General features: G+C 41.4%; 1 protein-coding gene across 1 annotated transcript in view; it reads right to left on the minus strand.

Annotated features, from left to right (window-relative positions):
- LOC126456369 (esterase E4-like) overlaps nt 1–19,270 on the minus strand; it is a 210,112-nt gene that overhangs the window by 94,242 nt on the left and 96,600 nt on the right. Inside the window, exon 7 of the mRNA XM_050092123.1 lies at nt 6,660–6,836. Within this exon, the coding sequence (XP_049948080.1) occupies nt 6,660–6,836 (177 nt within the window). The remainder of the gene's footprint in view (nt 1–6,659; nt 6,837–19,270) is intronic.

The raw sequence follows: 19,270 nt of genomic DNA on the forward strand, positions 1-19,270 counted from the left end.
GTATTGTGTTGTCAGTAGAGAAGCTGTGACAGCAGAATGGCTCCGTCCGCAATGCTCAGTGACATCGAACGTGGACAAGTCACTGGCCGTCATCTGAGTAACAGATCCATCCTTCCAAGCTCAACAGGTAATGTGGTTGTGAAGTGGAAGAAACAACCATAGCTAAACCAAGACCCAGCAGACCTCATGCAATAACTGTCGAGCATTACGGAGGGTGGTTATAAAAATTGCGTTAAATCAGAGGAAGGAATCCCAGGTGAATTCAAAGTGGTATCAGCGCTCCAAGCAGCACAATGAACGTACGTAGAGTGTGGAAAAGAATGAGGTATAATGATCGGGGAGTTACTGATAAGCCATACATTTCCGTAATCAGTGCTAAGCGACTGGACAGTGAATGACTGAAAACGAGTAATTTGGAGTGATAAATCATGCTGAATACTGTGGCAGTCGGTTGGACGGCTTGCGTTCGGCGAATGCCTGGAGAACGTTACCTGCCGTCACGCATAGTGCCAATGGTGAAGTACTTTGGAGGTGGTCTTATAGTTGTGGGAGTGTTCGGATTGGTTGGGATGTGGTTCCCTTACTGCACTTAAAAAAACGCTGAGTGCAGAAGGATATGAACTCATTTTACAACATTGTGTGCTGTGAGCAGTTGAGGAATAACTCGGAGATGATGACTGTTTACATGAGCACGACGGTGTACCATGTCATAAAGCAGCATCTGTGAGGCAGTTGTTTGAGGACTCTAACATTCCTTAAATGGACTGGCCTGCCCACGTTTCCGAGCTGAACCCAATGATAAGGGATGTTTCAGAACGTCGACTTCGCTCCAGACCCCAGAATCCGACACTACCTTCTTTGGTTCCGGCTCTTGATGAAAAACGCACTGCCATGCCTGCACAGACATTCAGAAACCTCACTGAAAGAGCCCCCAGCAGATTCAAACCATCATAAAGGTGAAGGGTCGACACACACCTTGTTAATATCCCGATACTTTTGACAGATAGTGTGTACCTTCACTGTGAGGCGTTGAGGAAGGACGACTGATCGCACGAGACGGTCGCCAGTAATCGCTATCCGCACACTGAGGCTGTAGTGATGCTCGTGGTTCGCTGCCAGCATACCATGCGGATTCTCTGTAGCCCAGTTATCGGTGCTGTGAGGGTTGATAATACCGCCTTTCGCAAAGGTAGCCTCTTACAGTACCGCTCAAAAGTATTTTGTAGAGATAATAAAATCGGAAAACAAATTCCTTAGGAGAAAAATGCAAGAAATTAACTATCAAATATTTATAATGTGTAATTTATTTTCTTACAAGTATTATTTAATTATAATCTTAGCATCAATAATAAAACACAAATGAAGAAATCTCATAATTTGAAAAGTACTTTGTTATAACTAAACTCAAGGAAAACAATAATAAGTCTTGGCCCTTGATGTTCTTCGATTACTACATGGTTGCATAGCCGCTTGCGTGCATTATTGCAGCACGCCTCGATGGCTTAGACCCCACGAGTTTGGCCAGTCGCGCCTGAGGCATCGTCTTCCATTGCTCTCACAATTATTTACAGAATTCCTCCTTGTTGGTGCTGTTTTATGGCGAACACGTCTATCCAGCTCGCCCCAAAGATGTTCTACGATGTTTAAGTCTGGACTTTGGCTTCGTCATTCAAATACCTTTACTTTGTGCTGCTTCAGAACTTCTACGTCTAAAACCATACTCCACAAGCCACCTGACGGTGTGTGGCGGAGGGTACTTTGAGTACCTCTATCGGTTCTCCCTACTATTCCACTCTCGTATTGTTCGTGGAAAGATAGATTGTCGGTATGCCTCTGTGTGGGCTCTAATCTCTCTGATTTTATCCTCATGGTCTCTTCGCGAGATATACATAGGAGGGAGCAATATACTGCTTGATTCCTCGGTGATGGTATGTTCTCGAATCTTCAACAGAAGCCCGTACCGAACTACTGAGCGTCTCTCCTGCAAAGTCTTCCACTGGAGTTTATCTATCATCTCCGTAAAGGTTTCGCGATTACTAAATGATCCTGTAACGAAGCGCGCTGCTCTCCGTTGGATCTTCTCTATCTCTTCTATCAAACCTATCTAGTACGGATCCCACACTGGTCAGCAATATTCAAGCAGTGGGCGAAGAAGTGTACTGTAACCTACTTCCGTTGTTTTCGGATTGCATTTCCTCACACAGCTTGAAGTGTGCTTCGGAGGGTCGTCGTGTTGGAATTATCAATGAAGAGTCGTATTCCGTCTTCTGTGAGGTATCATATGGTGTGTTAATACTTCACCATACTTCAGACCATCCATTACAGCATGAATTTTCGTCGAGAGGAACTACACCACATGTTGAGACACAACCCCACACCATGGTACTTCGTCATTCGTGGTTCATGGTGGGTACCTGGCACTTTCTGTCATTTCACTTGTTTTGCGGCCGTCGGACGTACTGTATCCCGTCTGCAAAGAAGAGACTAAACTTGCTTTTATCATTCCATAGAATGTTTGACCCCCCTTCAGTGGTCCAAGATGCATATTTTCGGCAAATTGTAGTCTGCCTTCCTATTTTTCGCACTTGTCACAGATTTTCGAAAAGGTCGCCTGCACATACAGACCTATAGATGCTAAACGACGTTTAAATGCCGAAACATGGACCTTCATCCCGTGTTTTACCTATAGATCATCACGTACAGCCCTGGCCATCGATCGTCTTCGCCTGATTATGTCTTCTTTCTGGATGGTTCTTCGGGGCAGACCACTTCGTGCATCGTTATTCTCCCCTTATTTTATGAAGTTGGACCCAGACACACTCACAAGCTGTTGTCAGATGACAAACTTCTTCGCAACGAAGGACTGAATAGGGCTTTGACTCAGTGCTGTTAAGATAACTTGTTTGAAGTCAACTGAATGTTCTTTAGTTTTAGGCATTGCTGTAAGTAAATAAAAATATTGGAATCAGATTTGCTTCATGTAGTTAGGTTTTTCGCAGTCTTCCCATTCTACAAAATAGCCAAGAATTGCTGTTTACGGCTAAAACCTATGTTTACCTTGCCAATCAATACATGTAATAGCGCCGAGCTCAATCTGTCTTCTGTTGTTTGAACAATCGGTTTTTTTGATTTCGCATATAGATAAACGCTCCTACCAACCTACTAAGTCAACTAAAAAAAAAAAAAAAAAAAAGGTATCAGCGTAGGCAAGCCCGTAGGTAATGTCGCCTTCCTGTTCCTGACACCGGGATTAGTATCAATGGCAATGGAATGTTATGTCCACGCTCGAGTAGGTGTTTCTCCTTCAGAACTCATGTCTGGCCATACGTCCGTATTAATCTTGTTTCCTGCAGTCCGAACTTGTGCTTGCCGGCCGCTGCGGCAGAGCGGTTCTAGGCGCTTCAGTCTGGAACCGCGCTGCTGCTACGGTTGCAGGTTCGAATCTTGCCTCGGGCATGGATATGTGTGATGTCCTTAGGTTAGTTAGGTTTAAGTAGTTCTAAGACTAGGAGACTGATGACCTAAGATGTTAAGTCCCATAGTGCTTAGAGCCATTTGAACCATTTTGAACTTGTGCTTCATTTTCTATGTCCACGCTGTCGACGAGACGATAAATGTTAAACTTTCTTACATGTCTAAGATTGTCTCTACACACGACTGTAGGACAGCATTTCAACTACAATAGGCTACACAAGATATAAAAATTGTCTAAAACAATCAGTCCATAGGTGAGTGACTTTATACTACCATAATTTTCCACGTACAACCCGTAAAATATCGGAATAGAACTTCATTAATGCGGGACCATTGCAGTAGAGCGAGAAAATTTTAATTTGCGTTTAATTATCTACATAGTCAGCATGGACAATACGAACTGCCCTTCTTTGAACTTTTTCGATCTCCTCCGTCAATCCTATCTGATATGGATCCCACACCCCACAGGAATACTCCAGAAGAGGGCTGACAAGGTAGTGTATACAGTCTCTTTAGTAAACTTGTTACATTTCCTAACTGTTCTGCCAATAAATCGAAGTGTAAGGTTTGTTTTCCCCACAACATTATCTATGTGATCATTCCAGTTTGAGTTATTCGTAATTGTAATTTATAAGTATTTAGTTGAGTTCACAGTCTTTAGACTTATGTGATTTATCGTGTACTGAAACTTAAAGGATCTTCTTTTTAGTGCTCATGAAGATGACTTCACAGTTTTCATGATTTAGAGTCAATTGCCACTTTTTGCATCGTACACAGGTCTAGTATAAATCATATCGCAAATCGCTTGGATTATCTGATGAAATTACACAACGTTCAATGACATCATTATCTGCAAACAACCTAACATGGCTGCTCAGATTATCTCCTAAATCGTTTGTGTAAATCAGGAACAACAGAGGGCTGTAACACTTCTTTGGGGCGCGCCAGATCCTACTTCTGCTTTACTCGACGACTTTCCCTCAATTATTACGAACTGTGACCTTTCTGACAAGAAATCAGGGAACTAGTCACACAACTGATACTGTACTCCATAGGCGCTCAATTTTATTAGAAGTTGCTTGTGAGGAACGGTGTGAGGGCCTTTCAGGAAATCTAAAAATATTGAATAATTTTGATGTCCCCTGTCAATATCACTCATTACTTGATGGGAATAAATAACTAGTTGTGTTTCAGAAGAACGATATTTTATTAATCCATATTGGCTAGTTATCAATAAATCGTTTTCTTCGAAATGATTCATAATGTTCGAGCAGAGTATATGTTCCAAAACCATACAGCAAATCGACGTTAATAATATGAATTTGTAATTTAGCTTATTACTCAACTCAGATCATGCAGTTGCTAAACAGCTAATTTCCTTTTTTGGGTGTTTGTGTGGCTTGTCCAACTTTCCAGTTTCTGGGTACGAATCTTCCTACGAGCGAGCGGTTGTACATGATTGCTAAGGATGGAGCTATTGTATCAGCATGCCCTGCAACGAACATGTGTGGTGTACAATCTGGACCGGAAGCCTTGCCTTTCTTAAGTGTTTTAAGCTGCTTGGCTGTACCAAGGATGCCTATTTCTAAGTTACTCATGTTGGCAGTTCTTCATTTTGGAATATTTCCTTCGTCTTCTTTTATGAAGGAATTTCGGAAAACCGTGTTTAGTAACTCTGCTTTAGTATGGCTGTCATTAGTAACATCACCATCGTTATCACGCAGTGAAGGTATTGATTCCGTCTTGCCACTAGTGTACTTTACATAGGACCTTTGGGTTTTCTGCCATGGTTCGAGACAGTGTTTCGTCGTAGAAACTATTAAATGCATCTCGCATTGAAGTTAGCGTTAAATTTGGAGCTTCTTTAAAACTTCATCAATGTAGGTAATTTTGTGTTCTTTTAAATTTGGAATGCTTTTTTTCGTTGCGTCTGAAATAGTGTTGTGACCTCTTTTGTGTAGCATGGGGGATCACTACAATCTCTTATTCATTTATCTGGTATAAATCTCTCAATTGCTATCGACACTATTTCGTTGAATTTAAATTATATTTGGTCTACGTTTACATAGTCAGATTGGAAGGAGTGGAAGCTGTCTCTTAGGAAGGTATTAAGTGAACTTTTTATCTGCTTTTTTAAATGGATGTTTTTTGCTTTTATTTTTGATAGGTTTGGGTGTTGCAGTGTTCAGTCTAGCTACAAAACCCTTGTGATCACTAATTCCTGTATCTGTCATGATGCTCCCTATTTCGTTAATTATTTGTTGCTAAGAGGTCAACTATGTTTTCGCAACCATTTACACTCCGAGTAGGCACTGATCTGGTTGTTCAAAATAATTTTCTGAGAAGGCATTCAGTACGGTATTGAACGACTTTTGATGCCTACTGCCGCCTCTAAACACATATTTCCGCCAACATATCGAGCATAGATTTAAGTCACCACCAACCGTAATTGCATGATTGGAATACGTATTTGAAATGACTCATGTTGTATTTAAACTGTTCAGCAACTGTATGATCTGAGTCGAAGGGTCGGGAAAAGTAATGCGTTATTAATTTATTCCGGTTGTCAAATAAAACCTGTACCCGTGCTAACTCACAGGAAATATGTGCTTCAATTTCACTACACGGTAAACTACTTCTGACAGACATACACACTCCATCATCAACTGTATGTAATGCACCTTTTCCGAACACGGTAAGAACCGCGGTAAAAATTTCGGATGAACTTATTTCCGGCTTTAGCCAACTTTCAGTGCTTTCTATTAGCGCTTGGAGCTCTGGCTCTTTTCCAAAACTGCTACGACAGTTTACAACTAAAATATTGATTGTGCCCCTGTGTACCCTCTTCTTGTGTTACAAAATGTTACGTTTAATTACTATTTCTTGGAATGTTTAAAGGTCTATAAGTGTTTGATGATGTCAAATGGTACTTTGGAATAAATAATAACTGAAAATAAACAATAGGTTTTGTTGCGGAATAGTTAGGCTATCGATCTACAATGATTAAGAAAGCTTCACATAATTTTAAAAAGTATCACTCAACGGTGTTTCCCCTCTGAAGAGTATTATATATTATAAGCAACAGGAGGACACGCCTCTGTAGCCGAGATCTTGCAGAGCAGAGGCCTGAATGAGGAGTCGTAGGACAATTTTTCATGTCAGATGCTTAATGTGGATCGTTTTACCTTCGGAAAGCGGAGACAGCATGTGGAAGCCGACCGAGGCCGCTCCTGCGCCGACACCGAACAACGTGACCCTGGCGGGGTCTCCGCCGAAGGCCGCTATGTTGTCCCGCACCCAGCGCAGAGCCGCCACCTGGTCCTTCAGGCCGTAATTCCCAGAGTCGTGAGTGCCCAGGAAACCTGTTGACCAATACGAGAATCACGTGAAACAAGGCACAAAAAACCTTCACTTTGCATAAAAGGTTCACAGGCGTAACTCGCCATCCTCAGGCGTCGCTGTGATTTGCTGTCGTCGCTTGTTAATTTATACGCTGGTTCCTGAGGGCGGGGCTGTAATGTCATCGTAGAAGACGCTGATACCCACAGCGCACTGCCACAGAAACGGGATGCATACTCCGCGCGGTTTCGCCACGAACGGCGGAACAGATTTGAGATTTCACGACAAATGGTCCTAGTTACATTTGCTGCTAGTCAGTTCTTATTACATGTTACAGTACGCTTCAAAGAGATACGTAACTTATACATATGTTAGTACTTGCTGGGTACAGCCATACCCCATGAAAGCCACGTTTGAGAATATTCGATAATAATTACAGTAGATTTCATGTCAAATTTCATCATTTTTTTTCACTTACTAATGGCAGCATTTGTTGCTATAGGTACACTTTTCTTCATATGTTAGAGAGATTCTTCGTTGAATTTTGCGCAGCATACATACCATACTTACAAGTGATGAAATTTGACATCTAAAAAAAATTACTTCGTTATGTTTTCGAACTTCCACTGCTATGAGTGTGAATTCTGAATCCCTCCTGGTGATGCTGACAAAGTTTTATGAATTTTTTTGTAAAAGTATAGACAGTGGAAATCAAAATGTCCTGTGGTGCCTCTCCTGCACCAAGTCGGCCCGTTTGACGTCCTACCCCCCTTAACTATGGATGCATAACGAGGATATTACAGCAGATTTTTTTTTTTTTTTTTTTTTTTTTTTTTTTTTTAGCTATTGGATGTATAACGGGGACATTTTTGACCTGGCAAGCCTCCGTTCTCTCAAGAAATTGTCTTAAAATTTATTTATTATACTTCATGTCCTGTGTTCAAAAATGGTTCAAATGGCTCTGAGCATTATGGGACTTAACTTCTGAGGTCATCAGTCCCCTAGAACTTAGAACTAATTAAACCTAACTAACCTAAGAACATCACACATCCATGCCCGAGGCAGGATTCGAACCTGCGACCGTAGCGGTCGTGTGGTTACCGATTGTAGCGCCTAGAACCGCACGGCTACTCCTGCCGGCCATGTCCTGTGTAATCCTTGGAAATACAATCTACTTTCTTCAGAAGGAACGTTGTTTATTGCAAGTCAAAATAGTTATTTAATTTTATAAATATTGTGGTCTTACTCGCATAATGCATAACAGGGGTCTTTTAGACACCGCCGCGAGCAGTTATTTTCACGATACTTTATTTCTGTTCTACTAGAATTGCGTGTTAAAGTAGCTAGATTGTTGGTAATAGTTATCAGTTTGGCATGATTATTCTCAAAAGCACTGTGAAAGCTACGTCTCAGAAGCACTGTAAGAGCTATAGCCTAGTACTCAGCTGAAGGTATGTGTATTTCTCAATGTCAAAACACTTGTACATGAACATAAGTTTTGTATCATAAACAGAATAACTATCTAAGATACTGTTGTACCTTACATAGAACACAGCTGTATACCAAACTGCCTATAAAGACAGAAGAACGTCTGAAGTCAGCACATGTGATCAAAACTTTAAATCAATCGTTATTGAATGGCTTGAAGATGAAACTTCCTTTGATCAAGAAGACAGTAGAAATTTAGATAGTGATGGTCATCAGAATAATGAACCAACATCTTCTAGCGTCCTGTGTGATTCAAGCAGAGAAGAATTAGATGGCAGAGACTACAAAATTAATTTCCTTATCGGTCATGATGGAACTCAACAGAGTGAATCACTGCTACCAATGAACAGAATACGAATACACAGTATCATGAAATTCCACCTTATCCAGTAGAGGTAATACAACTAACCAAAAAGAAAATACACTCGAAATAAGGCTTCCATAACCTGGGAACTTTTATAAACATCATTTTCGTCTGAAAGACAATTTGACATTTGTACGTTGTGTGGCCAACAAGAACAAATGTGAGACGAGCCACCCTAGATGAAAGACGTAAAAACAACATTATTCAGCAATGAATGTACTTCAGAAATTGATTGTCTTGGCCAGAAGGCAAGCACATACGCTTGGAAGAGACCATCAAAAAGATTGTATTTTGTGTTATAGACAAACGTATTTGAGATATTAGCAATAAATACCTAGCGTTTATTTTCACATTCCAATAGCATGGAAGGCATATCTGATGAAAACAGAACCTTTCTCATATGTAGAGAAGAAGCAACAGGCCACGTCCCTAAATAAAGTTCTATAAGCCACGACACCTTGTGGCATTAGTAGGCAACAGACGAAGACTGCGGCAACTGGAAGATCCCCAAAAGGAGGATAATTCATGTGCCCAAATCTATAACATAGAAAAGCGGTCAAACATTCTGCAAATGCAAAAAAAAAAGGCGAGGAACGTAGTGAAATTATTTGTGAAGAGTATTTCTTTTAATGAGTATATTATGGTGTGGATCAGTAAAACTGACAAGTTAGTTACTCAAGTCCGGAAAATTGTAACACAATTTATAATATTGTATTTCATATTACTCTAAAATAAAAGTCATAATAATAAATACTGTCTTATTCATTCTATGTCACCAACCCCTTTAAAATCCATACTAATATTACAGAATCGAAAGTAACTCTGTTACACTTTCACGACTAAACCGCTGAAGCAATTTTGATGAAATTTGGTATGGAAATAGCTTGATAGCTGAGTAAGAGCATAGACTATTTCAGAAAATGTGTAGTATAACATATTTATTGATTTGAAGAATATAACGCCAAATAAGCAACGACAATTACTGTTTGAAAAAGGTGTTTACTCTTTGAGTTTTGAACTTTATCATATTTGTGAAAATGTTGTTATTGGTTCGAATGATCCACGTAACATGATTCAACGTAATCAGTACAATGCTTACACTATTCTCAGCGTATGTAATTCATACTTCCGTGCTAATACCAATATTACAGATGTGAAAGTAACTTTGTTATGTTTTCATGACTCTACCGCTGAACCATTTCCTATCAAATTTGGTACGGAGGTAGCTTGAACCCTGAGGAAGGCCATCGGCTACGTCCGAATGTTTTGTTGTCTTGTTAATAACACTCAAAAAGACAATAATGATATACGTGAGCCGGATCAAGATGGCGCTGGTACCATTGTCGAAGACTCTTTGTGTTTATAGATCATTCCGTGACAGCGCGTAACAAATGTTACTGTGCGTGACGTTAATGATACAGATTTGCTGCACTCCGTGAGATAGTTGGGGAGTTTTTGTGGAAATACAACAATAAAATCCGACGGCAACCCCGAGAACATATATTTAAAACTACTACGATATGCTTCGAAACATAGATTGAGGAGAACTCGAGCTGCGATAGTTACTCGAACGCAGCAAATGTCGGAGCAATCTCATTCCGCCGGACGTAAAGATGCAGAAGGTCACGCGGCCGAAAGAGATACTGAGACAGCAGAAGAGTGACAAGCCCGTCGCATTTTTTATGCTGATTGTCACGCATGTCTTATAGACGCTTGACTCACAACGAAGGCAACATTTAAAGGCTATACGACAAACATAGAGACGTCGTGCCATTCCATGTAGGACGTTGGAGGCTTTCAGTAAGGCTGCATTTCATTGTGATCCATTAATTGACTATGTTAATCATCGATTGCTCATCTTAGGGAGAATGGATGAAAAATATAGGCATTGCCATGCGCTGAAATTGAAGGAAGAAATGGATGCTAAGTGTTGCTCTGGTGGCAAGGCCACACTTCCATTACTAGGTGGCCCGGAAGAACCCCTATAAACTCTGCTTCTGTACGAATGTAATGAATTGATGCGCTTTTTTTAAAAAAAATAATTGAAAATATAATGCATGCTTTCAGATCACTTCATTTGGTTGGGAGGCAGAAGTCAAAACGCCAGGTTTTTCGACAACTAATACGATACAAGGTCAAGTTTTCCACAGACTTGGCTCTTTGCTTCCACCAGATACAAAGTCATCACCAACGAAATAGACTGCATGTGTAATAATATCCAAGGGATGGAAAAAGAGACGATGTGGAATAATGAGAGAATTTATTCATTAAGTACTCATATACCAACACCACAAAGATATATAGATATAAATGTACATATCTATACCACCATATACCCAGATATTTAAAAATTACTAGCATACTTCGCCACCAACACTCATCGTAAATAAATTACTGATATGCGAGTTCAGGCGTTGGTAACAGCTAGTTTATAATACTTCGTTAATTCAAACATTTACTACTTGTTTCAAGGGAGGGGTCTTAAAGACCCCCCCTCGTGCATTTATGCTAGTTCAGCCAACCATGGATACAAGAGTTAATGAAAATTCGTAAAATGTTTCTAATGAAAATTTTTTCTCTCATGACACCTACTCCGTTTTAGTAACAAAAGCATGCAAACATAGGTAATAAAAATATTTAAAAATTGAAATATTTGGACAATTATCGTATACACATCACACTCTTCTGGAATCAGGTATTTTGATGGTTTGAGCGAAAGATACTGAAATTGGGAATTACTCCACGTAGTTCGACTGCGCTTCAGTCTCCTAAAAGACTATCCAGCTGTGCCTGAGGCGTTGAAAAGTGATAATGCTATAACGAATTGTTTAGATAACTTCATTTAATTTTATTTTTATTTTTTTTAACAAGTCGTAGCACATTGCCATGAATATTATTTGTGAAATTTTTTGTGGCCGAATCACCTTCTTTCCTCAGACAAAGTTTGTCCTGTATTTGAAAATATACTTTTTGAAAGCACACAACTAGCAAATACGTATAATCTTTTAGGTCCAATGAGTATAAATGTGGATAAACAAGCTGTCTTTCCATCGGCTACGACAGAGGATTCACATCCATCCTCGGGAAGCAACATGTAAGAATTGTGCTTGTCAGTTTGACTGTAGACTGCTAACGAAGGTTCGGTCACTCGGACCAGGTCCTGTGATATGTGAGCGGCTCGAGGACTTTTAAGTAACAGAACGTTGTCCTCGAGAGGTAGTGCTTATCAGAGACAAGAGTGTCGTCATGATGCCTCAGGGAAATGTGGTAGGGCCGCTCTTGTTCTCCGTACACAGAAACGTACAGACTGATAGGGTGGGCTGCAATCTGCGGCTGTTTACTGATGACACTGTGGTGTATTGTGAGGTGTCGTCATTGAGTGGTTGAAGGAGGATTCAGGATAACTTTGTCAGAATTTCTGTTTGGTGTGTTGAATGACAGTTTTCTCTGAATGTAGAGAAATGTAAGTTAATGCGGATGAGTAGGAGAAAGAACCCTGTAATGTTCCAATACGGTGTTAGCGGTCTGCTGCTTGGCACAGTCGCGTCGACTGAATATCTAGGCGTAACGTTGCAAAGCGATGTGAAATGGAACAAGCGCATGAGATTGCTAGCAGGGAAGGCAAATGTTTAACTTCGGTTAGTTGGGAGAAACCAAGGAAAGTTTAGCTCGTCTATATAGAAAACGGCGACAGAACGCCAGTGCGACCTATTCTTAAATATTGCTCGAGTGTTTGCAATCTCCACCAGGTCAGAGCAAGGGAAGAAAACGAAGTAATTCAGAGGAGGGTTGCTGTATTAGTTTCCGGTATGTGTGATCAATACACGAGAATTACTGAGATGTTAGGGGAACTCAAATGGAACACCCTGGACAGAAGACAACGTTCTTTTAGAGAAACCCTATTGAGAAAATTTAGAGAACCAGCATATGCAGAATGATTCTGCTGCTGCCAGTCGTCTTTCCCTCGCTCTGTTTGCGAATGGAACAGGAAAGGAAATAACCAATAGCTATTAAAGATACGCTCAGCCATGCACTTTGTGAGGGCTTGGAGAGTTTATGTGTGGATGTAGTTAGCCTTCGAATCATAAGTTTCTGTTGTTTTAGGCACTTGTTTGTACACTGCCTCAAAAAGAAAGTGAAGCACGCAGAAGGAAAAGAGGAAACAAAATGAAGCTTTACTGGTTTAGAGACTATCTGTTGTTATTCCAGTTATAACATTCTTGTCCAGTTTACAGAGAACCTGGTAATATGAGCCTTCTTATCAGAGTGACGTTGCACCTCATCTAGTCTGAATGCATGCACTGATTCGGTTGGAAAGCGTGTCATACAGCCGTTTTATCTTCTCTTAAGGTGAATGGCCCACAACTGTTCTGACTGGCACTAAAACGGAGTTGACTTCCAAGCTGGCCCCACGCATGCTGTACTGGGAACAGATCTGCAAATCTTGCTAACCACTGGATTACATCAACATCAAGAAGACAGTTCATTGAGACGCATACAAAGTGTGCGCGAGCATTATCCTGTTGAAATATGGCACCAGGATCTCTCGCACGAGAGGTAAGACCTAAGGACGCAGAACGTCCGTGACGTACTTTTGTGCTGTCAGAGTTCTCTCAAGCACCGCTAGCCGTGACCTGACGTCACACCCAATGGCTCCCCACACCCTGACGCCAGGTGTGTCTCTCCAAAACATCGGAAAAATTGGACTTTCCCCCACCTCGCCGCCATACTTGCCGACAATGGTCATCCGAGGTGGTGCAGCACTGCATTTCATCGGTGGACACAACGGGACGCGGTTCATCAGCAGTCCATGCGTATCGCTCTCGGCGCGACTCCAAACGCAGTCGTTCGTGCTGTGCTGTTAGCGGCAGCCTACGCACGGGACGGTAATTCCAGAGCCTTGCTGCTGCTAAACTCTGAGCAATGATGTGGGATGAGACAGAATGTGTTATGAACTCGATTACTTGTTCTTGGACGGCAGGTGTCGATCTGAAGGGGTTGCGATATGCTTCGCGCGCAAAACGACGGTCCCACCTTTTGGTAATCAGACGTGGTCGACTGAACCTTGAGTATGCCTGCCTCACGTTCCACATCAGTCCAACATGGGGCCACTGGCACGTCCGATTGTCCTAAAAATCTGGATATTACCTCATTCGACCAGCCGTCCACATGGAGACCCACAACGAGGTCTGTTTCAAACTCTATCAGGTGCTGTATCACACTACAAAAATGCTTTATGTTGCTCGTTCTACCTGTCAGAGAGAATTATAACTCTAATCACTTACAAATCCACTAGTAACATGCACGTGTATGAAGCTGCCAATGTCTTCTGGGCGATTCATTTTTTGTCAAGCAATGTAGAAGCGTTCCTACGAATTAAAATTTCTTGTAGGAAAGGAAGAAGAAGAAGATGATGATGATGTTGATGCAATGTGCACTTGAAGAGGAGTTTAGTTAAACAGGTTTATTGCCATTTACTTGACCTAACAATAGCCTAATTTTAGTCAAGATTTCTATGATGGAATCATAGGCCTGCAAATATTTCGTGTTGAGTTCTATGAAACAGGTTTTTTTTTATGTGAATCTGGTATTGTCTTTCGGCTCGAATGGTTCAAATGGCTCTAAGTGCTATGGGACTTAACATATGAAGTCATCAGTCCCCTAGACTTAGGACTACGTAAACCTAACTAACCTAAGGACATCACACGCATCCATGCCCGAGGCAGGATTCGAAACTGCGAGCATAGCAGCCGCGTGGTTCCGGACTGAATGTCTTTCGGCCAATAATAACCAACATAATAGCAAATCACTCTTCAGTAGCTTTTACAATTCACTTAGGCATTCCTATTGCTGGCGGCGGCAACCCTTCCCGGTTTTGAAACGTAGACGTAAATGTCAGAGGTTTTCTGGCAACGAAAGAGTTTGCTTTTGTGATTTCGTGAAAGATTTGAAATAATGTTATTAAATATTCAATTATGTCTCACTCCACTGGCGACAATTTATGTTCATACTTCCCGAGAACAGCTAAAGTGGAAATTACGGTCTTTCGGTTTTTAAAATCCCGGATTATCGTATCTAAAATCAAGTTCCAGTGACTCAAGAGGTATGTATTTGATTTAAATGTAAGATTATGATAATTCTTTAATTACCTGGTGTGAACACTAAATCAGGTGGAAATCTAAGGTTTTGAGAACGCAATGAACGAAAGGGACCACAATTCCATATCGAATGACGAATGGTGGTACTCGAACGAGAAACGACTGACCGCCCAAAAAATAACGAGACCGGGACGGGAATGAGACCGACCCGAGGCTAACAATTACTTAGAAGTCGTTGCCTGGTAATTCCGTTAAATTTAGTGAACCGTTCTTTTGGGACCGCTCCTTCATGAATGGCCAACCTATAATGCAGGGACTAGGAATTGACCCTGAAAGTTAATAAACGTAACGTACTGGCAGGACTGGGCGAACAGACCCGTTACTCTTTGATTACACTACTGGCAATATACAATTTGAAACAGTAACATCTAGGAGTAACCGTTCACAACCACATAAAAATAACTGTAGGAAAAACAGATACAGGGCTGAGGATCATTGGTAGAATATTGAGCAAATATTAATTTATTCACGAAAGGAGTAAGGTATAAAACACTTCTACCAGCGATTCTTGAGAATTGCTCATCATTCTGGGACCCTTACCAGTTTTATTTAATAGGAGGGACAGAGTTCCAGCGAAGAGCGGCACGTTTCGTTATGGTGTCGTTTAGTCGATGCTTGAGCGTCGCGGAAATACTCAAAAAGCTCCAGTCTGCAAAAGAGATGATGTGCGCGAAACAGAGTTTTGCTGTTGAAACTCTACGAGCATACGTTCCAGGAAAGGTCGGGCAACATCTTGCTTTCTCCCTCATTTGTCGCGCGAAATGAACATGACAAGAAAATGACAGAGTAAATTAGTTTCTTGTAATATGGGTTCACAGCTTTCATGAATTTTTAAATGACTTCATTCATCTTACTTTCAGCTGTTGGAACTTTATTTAACGATTGACTTTTGGCATTAAGGCACTTCCAAGCATCTACAAGCATAATACAACTTAATAATGGGATTAACAGTAGCTACAATCAATTTTGTAACTTTTTTGATATTCATATACGGTACTTGTCGGAGGAAGGCAATGGCAAACCACCTCCACTAGGACCTTGCCTAGTAAGGCGGTGCGGGTCTCCCGCATCGTTCCCCTACGCTCTGTAAAGAAGCATGGGACTTCATTTCCATTTTTTCCATACGGTACTTACAAGTTTTTGACGTATAGGTCTACATTAGGTAGAGATAACAACGTAATATGCACATCAAAGAACGAATAGTCAGCGATACTAGTCAGTATCCCATTTTATGTGCTGCGAGTTTGAATGGTTTGTATACAGAGGGGTCCGAAAATGTAGACAGTCTTTGATAATATCTTAGCAACAAACTTACATATCGTTGCAATTTTACGCGGTAGCGTCTCAACAGATCTTGGCTCGCGTTTCTCGACGGATGACTGTGTAGCAATGAATGAAGCAAGATTGTCGTCTGAGCAGCGCAAGGGCGTATTGAAGTGGTACTAGAAGTGTGGAAACGTGATGGAGGTACAACGACAATGGCGCAATTTGTATGGGATTCAGCTACCAACACGTGTAACAATTTATCGTATTCGGGATAAATTTGAAGCCGACTGTACTGTTCAGCATGTGCATAAGGAAAGGTTTGGCCGACCAAAAACATCAAGAAGTCCATCTTACAGCGCTGCTGTGTTGCAACATGTTACTGGGTCACCTTAAAAATCGGTGAAGCAGGGTGCACGTGAAAGCGGGATAAGCCGATCAAGCGTAAGACGAATTCTGAAGGCTGCAAGGTGGAAAGTGTACGTTCCAAGATGGCTGCATACTATGAAAGAAGACGACACGGATAGAAAGATGTGAAGCACTGCGAGTGATTTGAAGGTATTCTTCACGAGCATGAATGGTTTGCAGGGATGGTTATCTGGTCTGACGAGGCGAAATTCAAACTAAACGACACTGTAAACCGCCACAACTGCGTGCACAGGGCTCCTGAAAATCCTCACGTTCACTTGGACAAATATGTTAATCTAACTGCTGTTAATGTGTGTGTGTGTGTGTGTGTATGGGGGGGGGGGTCTGTCATCGAGCGGTTTGATTGGCCCATTCATGTTTGAAGGTACCGTAACTGGTGAGGTGCATCTTCATATGATGCAAACATCGATTTTACATGCCATCCGAGTGGTGTTTGGGAATGAAAGATTTTTACCTACAACACGGTGCTCCACCTCACTACCACAGAGATGTCAGAGCCTGCTTGGACGAAAATTTACCTGAACGATGGACAGGTCGAAGAGGAGCTGTTGTGAACCCACCACTGTCTTCAGACCTTACAGCTCTTGGCTTCTACCTGTGGGGGAACCTTGAAAAATGAAGTTTAACAACAGAAGCCAGCTACACTGAACGAGCTACGAGAAACCATCGACGCGTCCTGTACGGCTCCCACACTGGCAACACTGACGGCTATAGTTCGATCAGCAGTGCAGCGCCATCGACGTTGTTTGGCTGCTAATGGGGGCATTTTGAAAACGTAACATAACCTTTCCCCGGTGCAAGAACAGCAACTGTATTTTATTTTGTTACATTAATATTGACTGTCAAAGAGTGTCTAAATTCAGACTCCTCTACATATGACACATCTAAAAGTGTGCACTTACAGTACATTAGAATAAATATCTAAAACAATAGAGAAAACATTTATTTCTGATGCCTGTTTGTTCACTGAGTATGTATTGTGGTTGTTCTTCGAAGGCGCTATAAATTTGAATTTCTTCTAGAGGGTCCATTAATCTGTCTTTCTTTACCCTACACAGTACATATAAAGATTCGTCAATGCTGTTGGTGTGATGATTGTAAAACTAATGTACGAATCGGGCTCCACACCAACTACAAAGTAGGGACGATCATCAGAAACACAGCCTACGAAAAACCATTTACACAATCAGGGGTTTATCAAATCAAATGTGGTGAATGTGAAAATCTCTGTGCGATGCAAACAGGTAGATGTTTCTCAACCAGATTATGAAGGGACACAAATATAAGCAAAAATGGTATATGGTCATTTAGTGCACATCAACGAAACTACAATCATAACACCAACAGCATCGAGGAGCCCTTAAAGGTACTACATAGGGCACAGAAAGGCATATTAATGGACGCTCTAGAAGGAACTGAAATTTATAGCGCCTTCAAAGAACAACCACAATACATACTCAGTGAACAAAAAAGACCTCAGAAACAAAAATTTTCTCGATTGTTTTAGATGTGTGATGTATACAGTCCACTCACAATGGCAGTACATAAATGAAATATTGACTAAGTCGCTGACTAGCTGTTCTTTGATGTGCATATTACATTGTTATCCCTGCCTAACGTAAATCTATATGTCAAATTTGTAAGTACGGTATGTAACAGTCAACAAACTACATAATTGGTTGTACTTACTGTTAATCCAAAAAAATGGTTCAAATGGCTCTGAGCTCCATGGGACAACATCTATGGTCATCAGTCCCCTAGAACTTAGAACTACTTAAACCTAACTAACCTAAGGACAGCACACAACACCCAGTCATCACGACGCAGAGAAACTGTTACTGCCACTATAAATTGTTCTCATTACGTTGTATTGTTTGTAGATGATTGGAAATGCTTCAGTGCCGAAATTACAATAGTAAAATAAAGTTCTAACAGCTGAAAGCAAAATGACGTCATTTTAAAGAAAGAGACGCTTATCGAAGACGAGAGAGAGAGAGAGAGAGAGAGAGAGAGAGAGAGAGAAAGAGAGAGAGAGAGAGAGGGAGAGAGGCCAGGGCTCAGAAGTACATGTGAGGTTTAAGCTGGGTTAGTGACGTCTCTGTGGATGTGTCACGCCTCTCTGTTACCAACATCATAGCCGCTCTTCTTAACGCCCCTGCTACGGAGGGCAGAACCGCGAAGCCCAGCGTTGAAATCACAGGGGCTTTTTATTGGTGACGAAGGAAAATATTTCGGACTCACTGCTGCTCAGAATCGACACGAAAGGCCTCAGGAGGTGTCGTAAAGAGCGCGAATGAAACTACCCCTCCCTTAGGGTGTTTAGTTTCACACATTTCGCACTCGAAAATGAGAATTTGCAGTGAAATGTGCAGCAGGATGATATTATAGACATTTGATCTGCCGACAGGCCCCCTGCGAATCAAATCTTCTGTAAGAACATTGCGGGGCTGCAACCGCAATGGACATGTCACCCATTTAGAGCGTAGCGTGACAGCAGTTTTTTTCTCTGTTATAGGGAGTGAAATCACTAGGGACCATTGAAAACTATTCGATGAAATTTGAACCGATCTGAACCAGTAAAGTGTGTTTATGCTTTAACATGCCTCATTTCCGGCACTCTCCTTAGGCATCTGCGACATTGACACATGCGTGAGCATCCGTTTCAACACCTGTCTGATTCCGGAAGCGGGGAGTAGGTGCTAGTGTAGAGGTGTGCAGGTTTGTATACACCTTTAGCAGGCCATTAAACCAACAT

The sequence above is a fragment of the Schistocerca serialis genome, chromosome 2 (assembly GCF_023864345.2).
Source record: "Schistocerca serialis cubense isolate TAMUIC-IGC-003099 chromosome 2, iqSchSeri2.2, whole genome shotgun sequence".
NCBI classification, from domain to species: Eukaryota; Metazoa; Arthropoda; class Insecta; order Orthoptera; family Acrididae; genus Schistocerca; species Schistocerca serialis.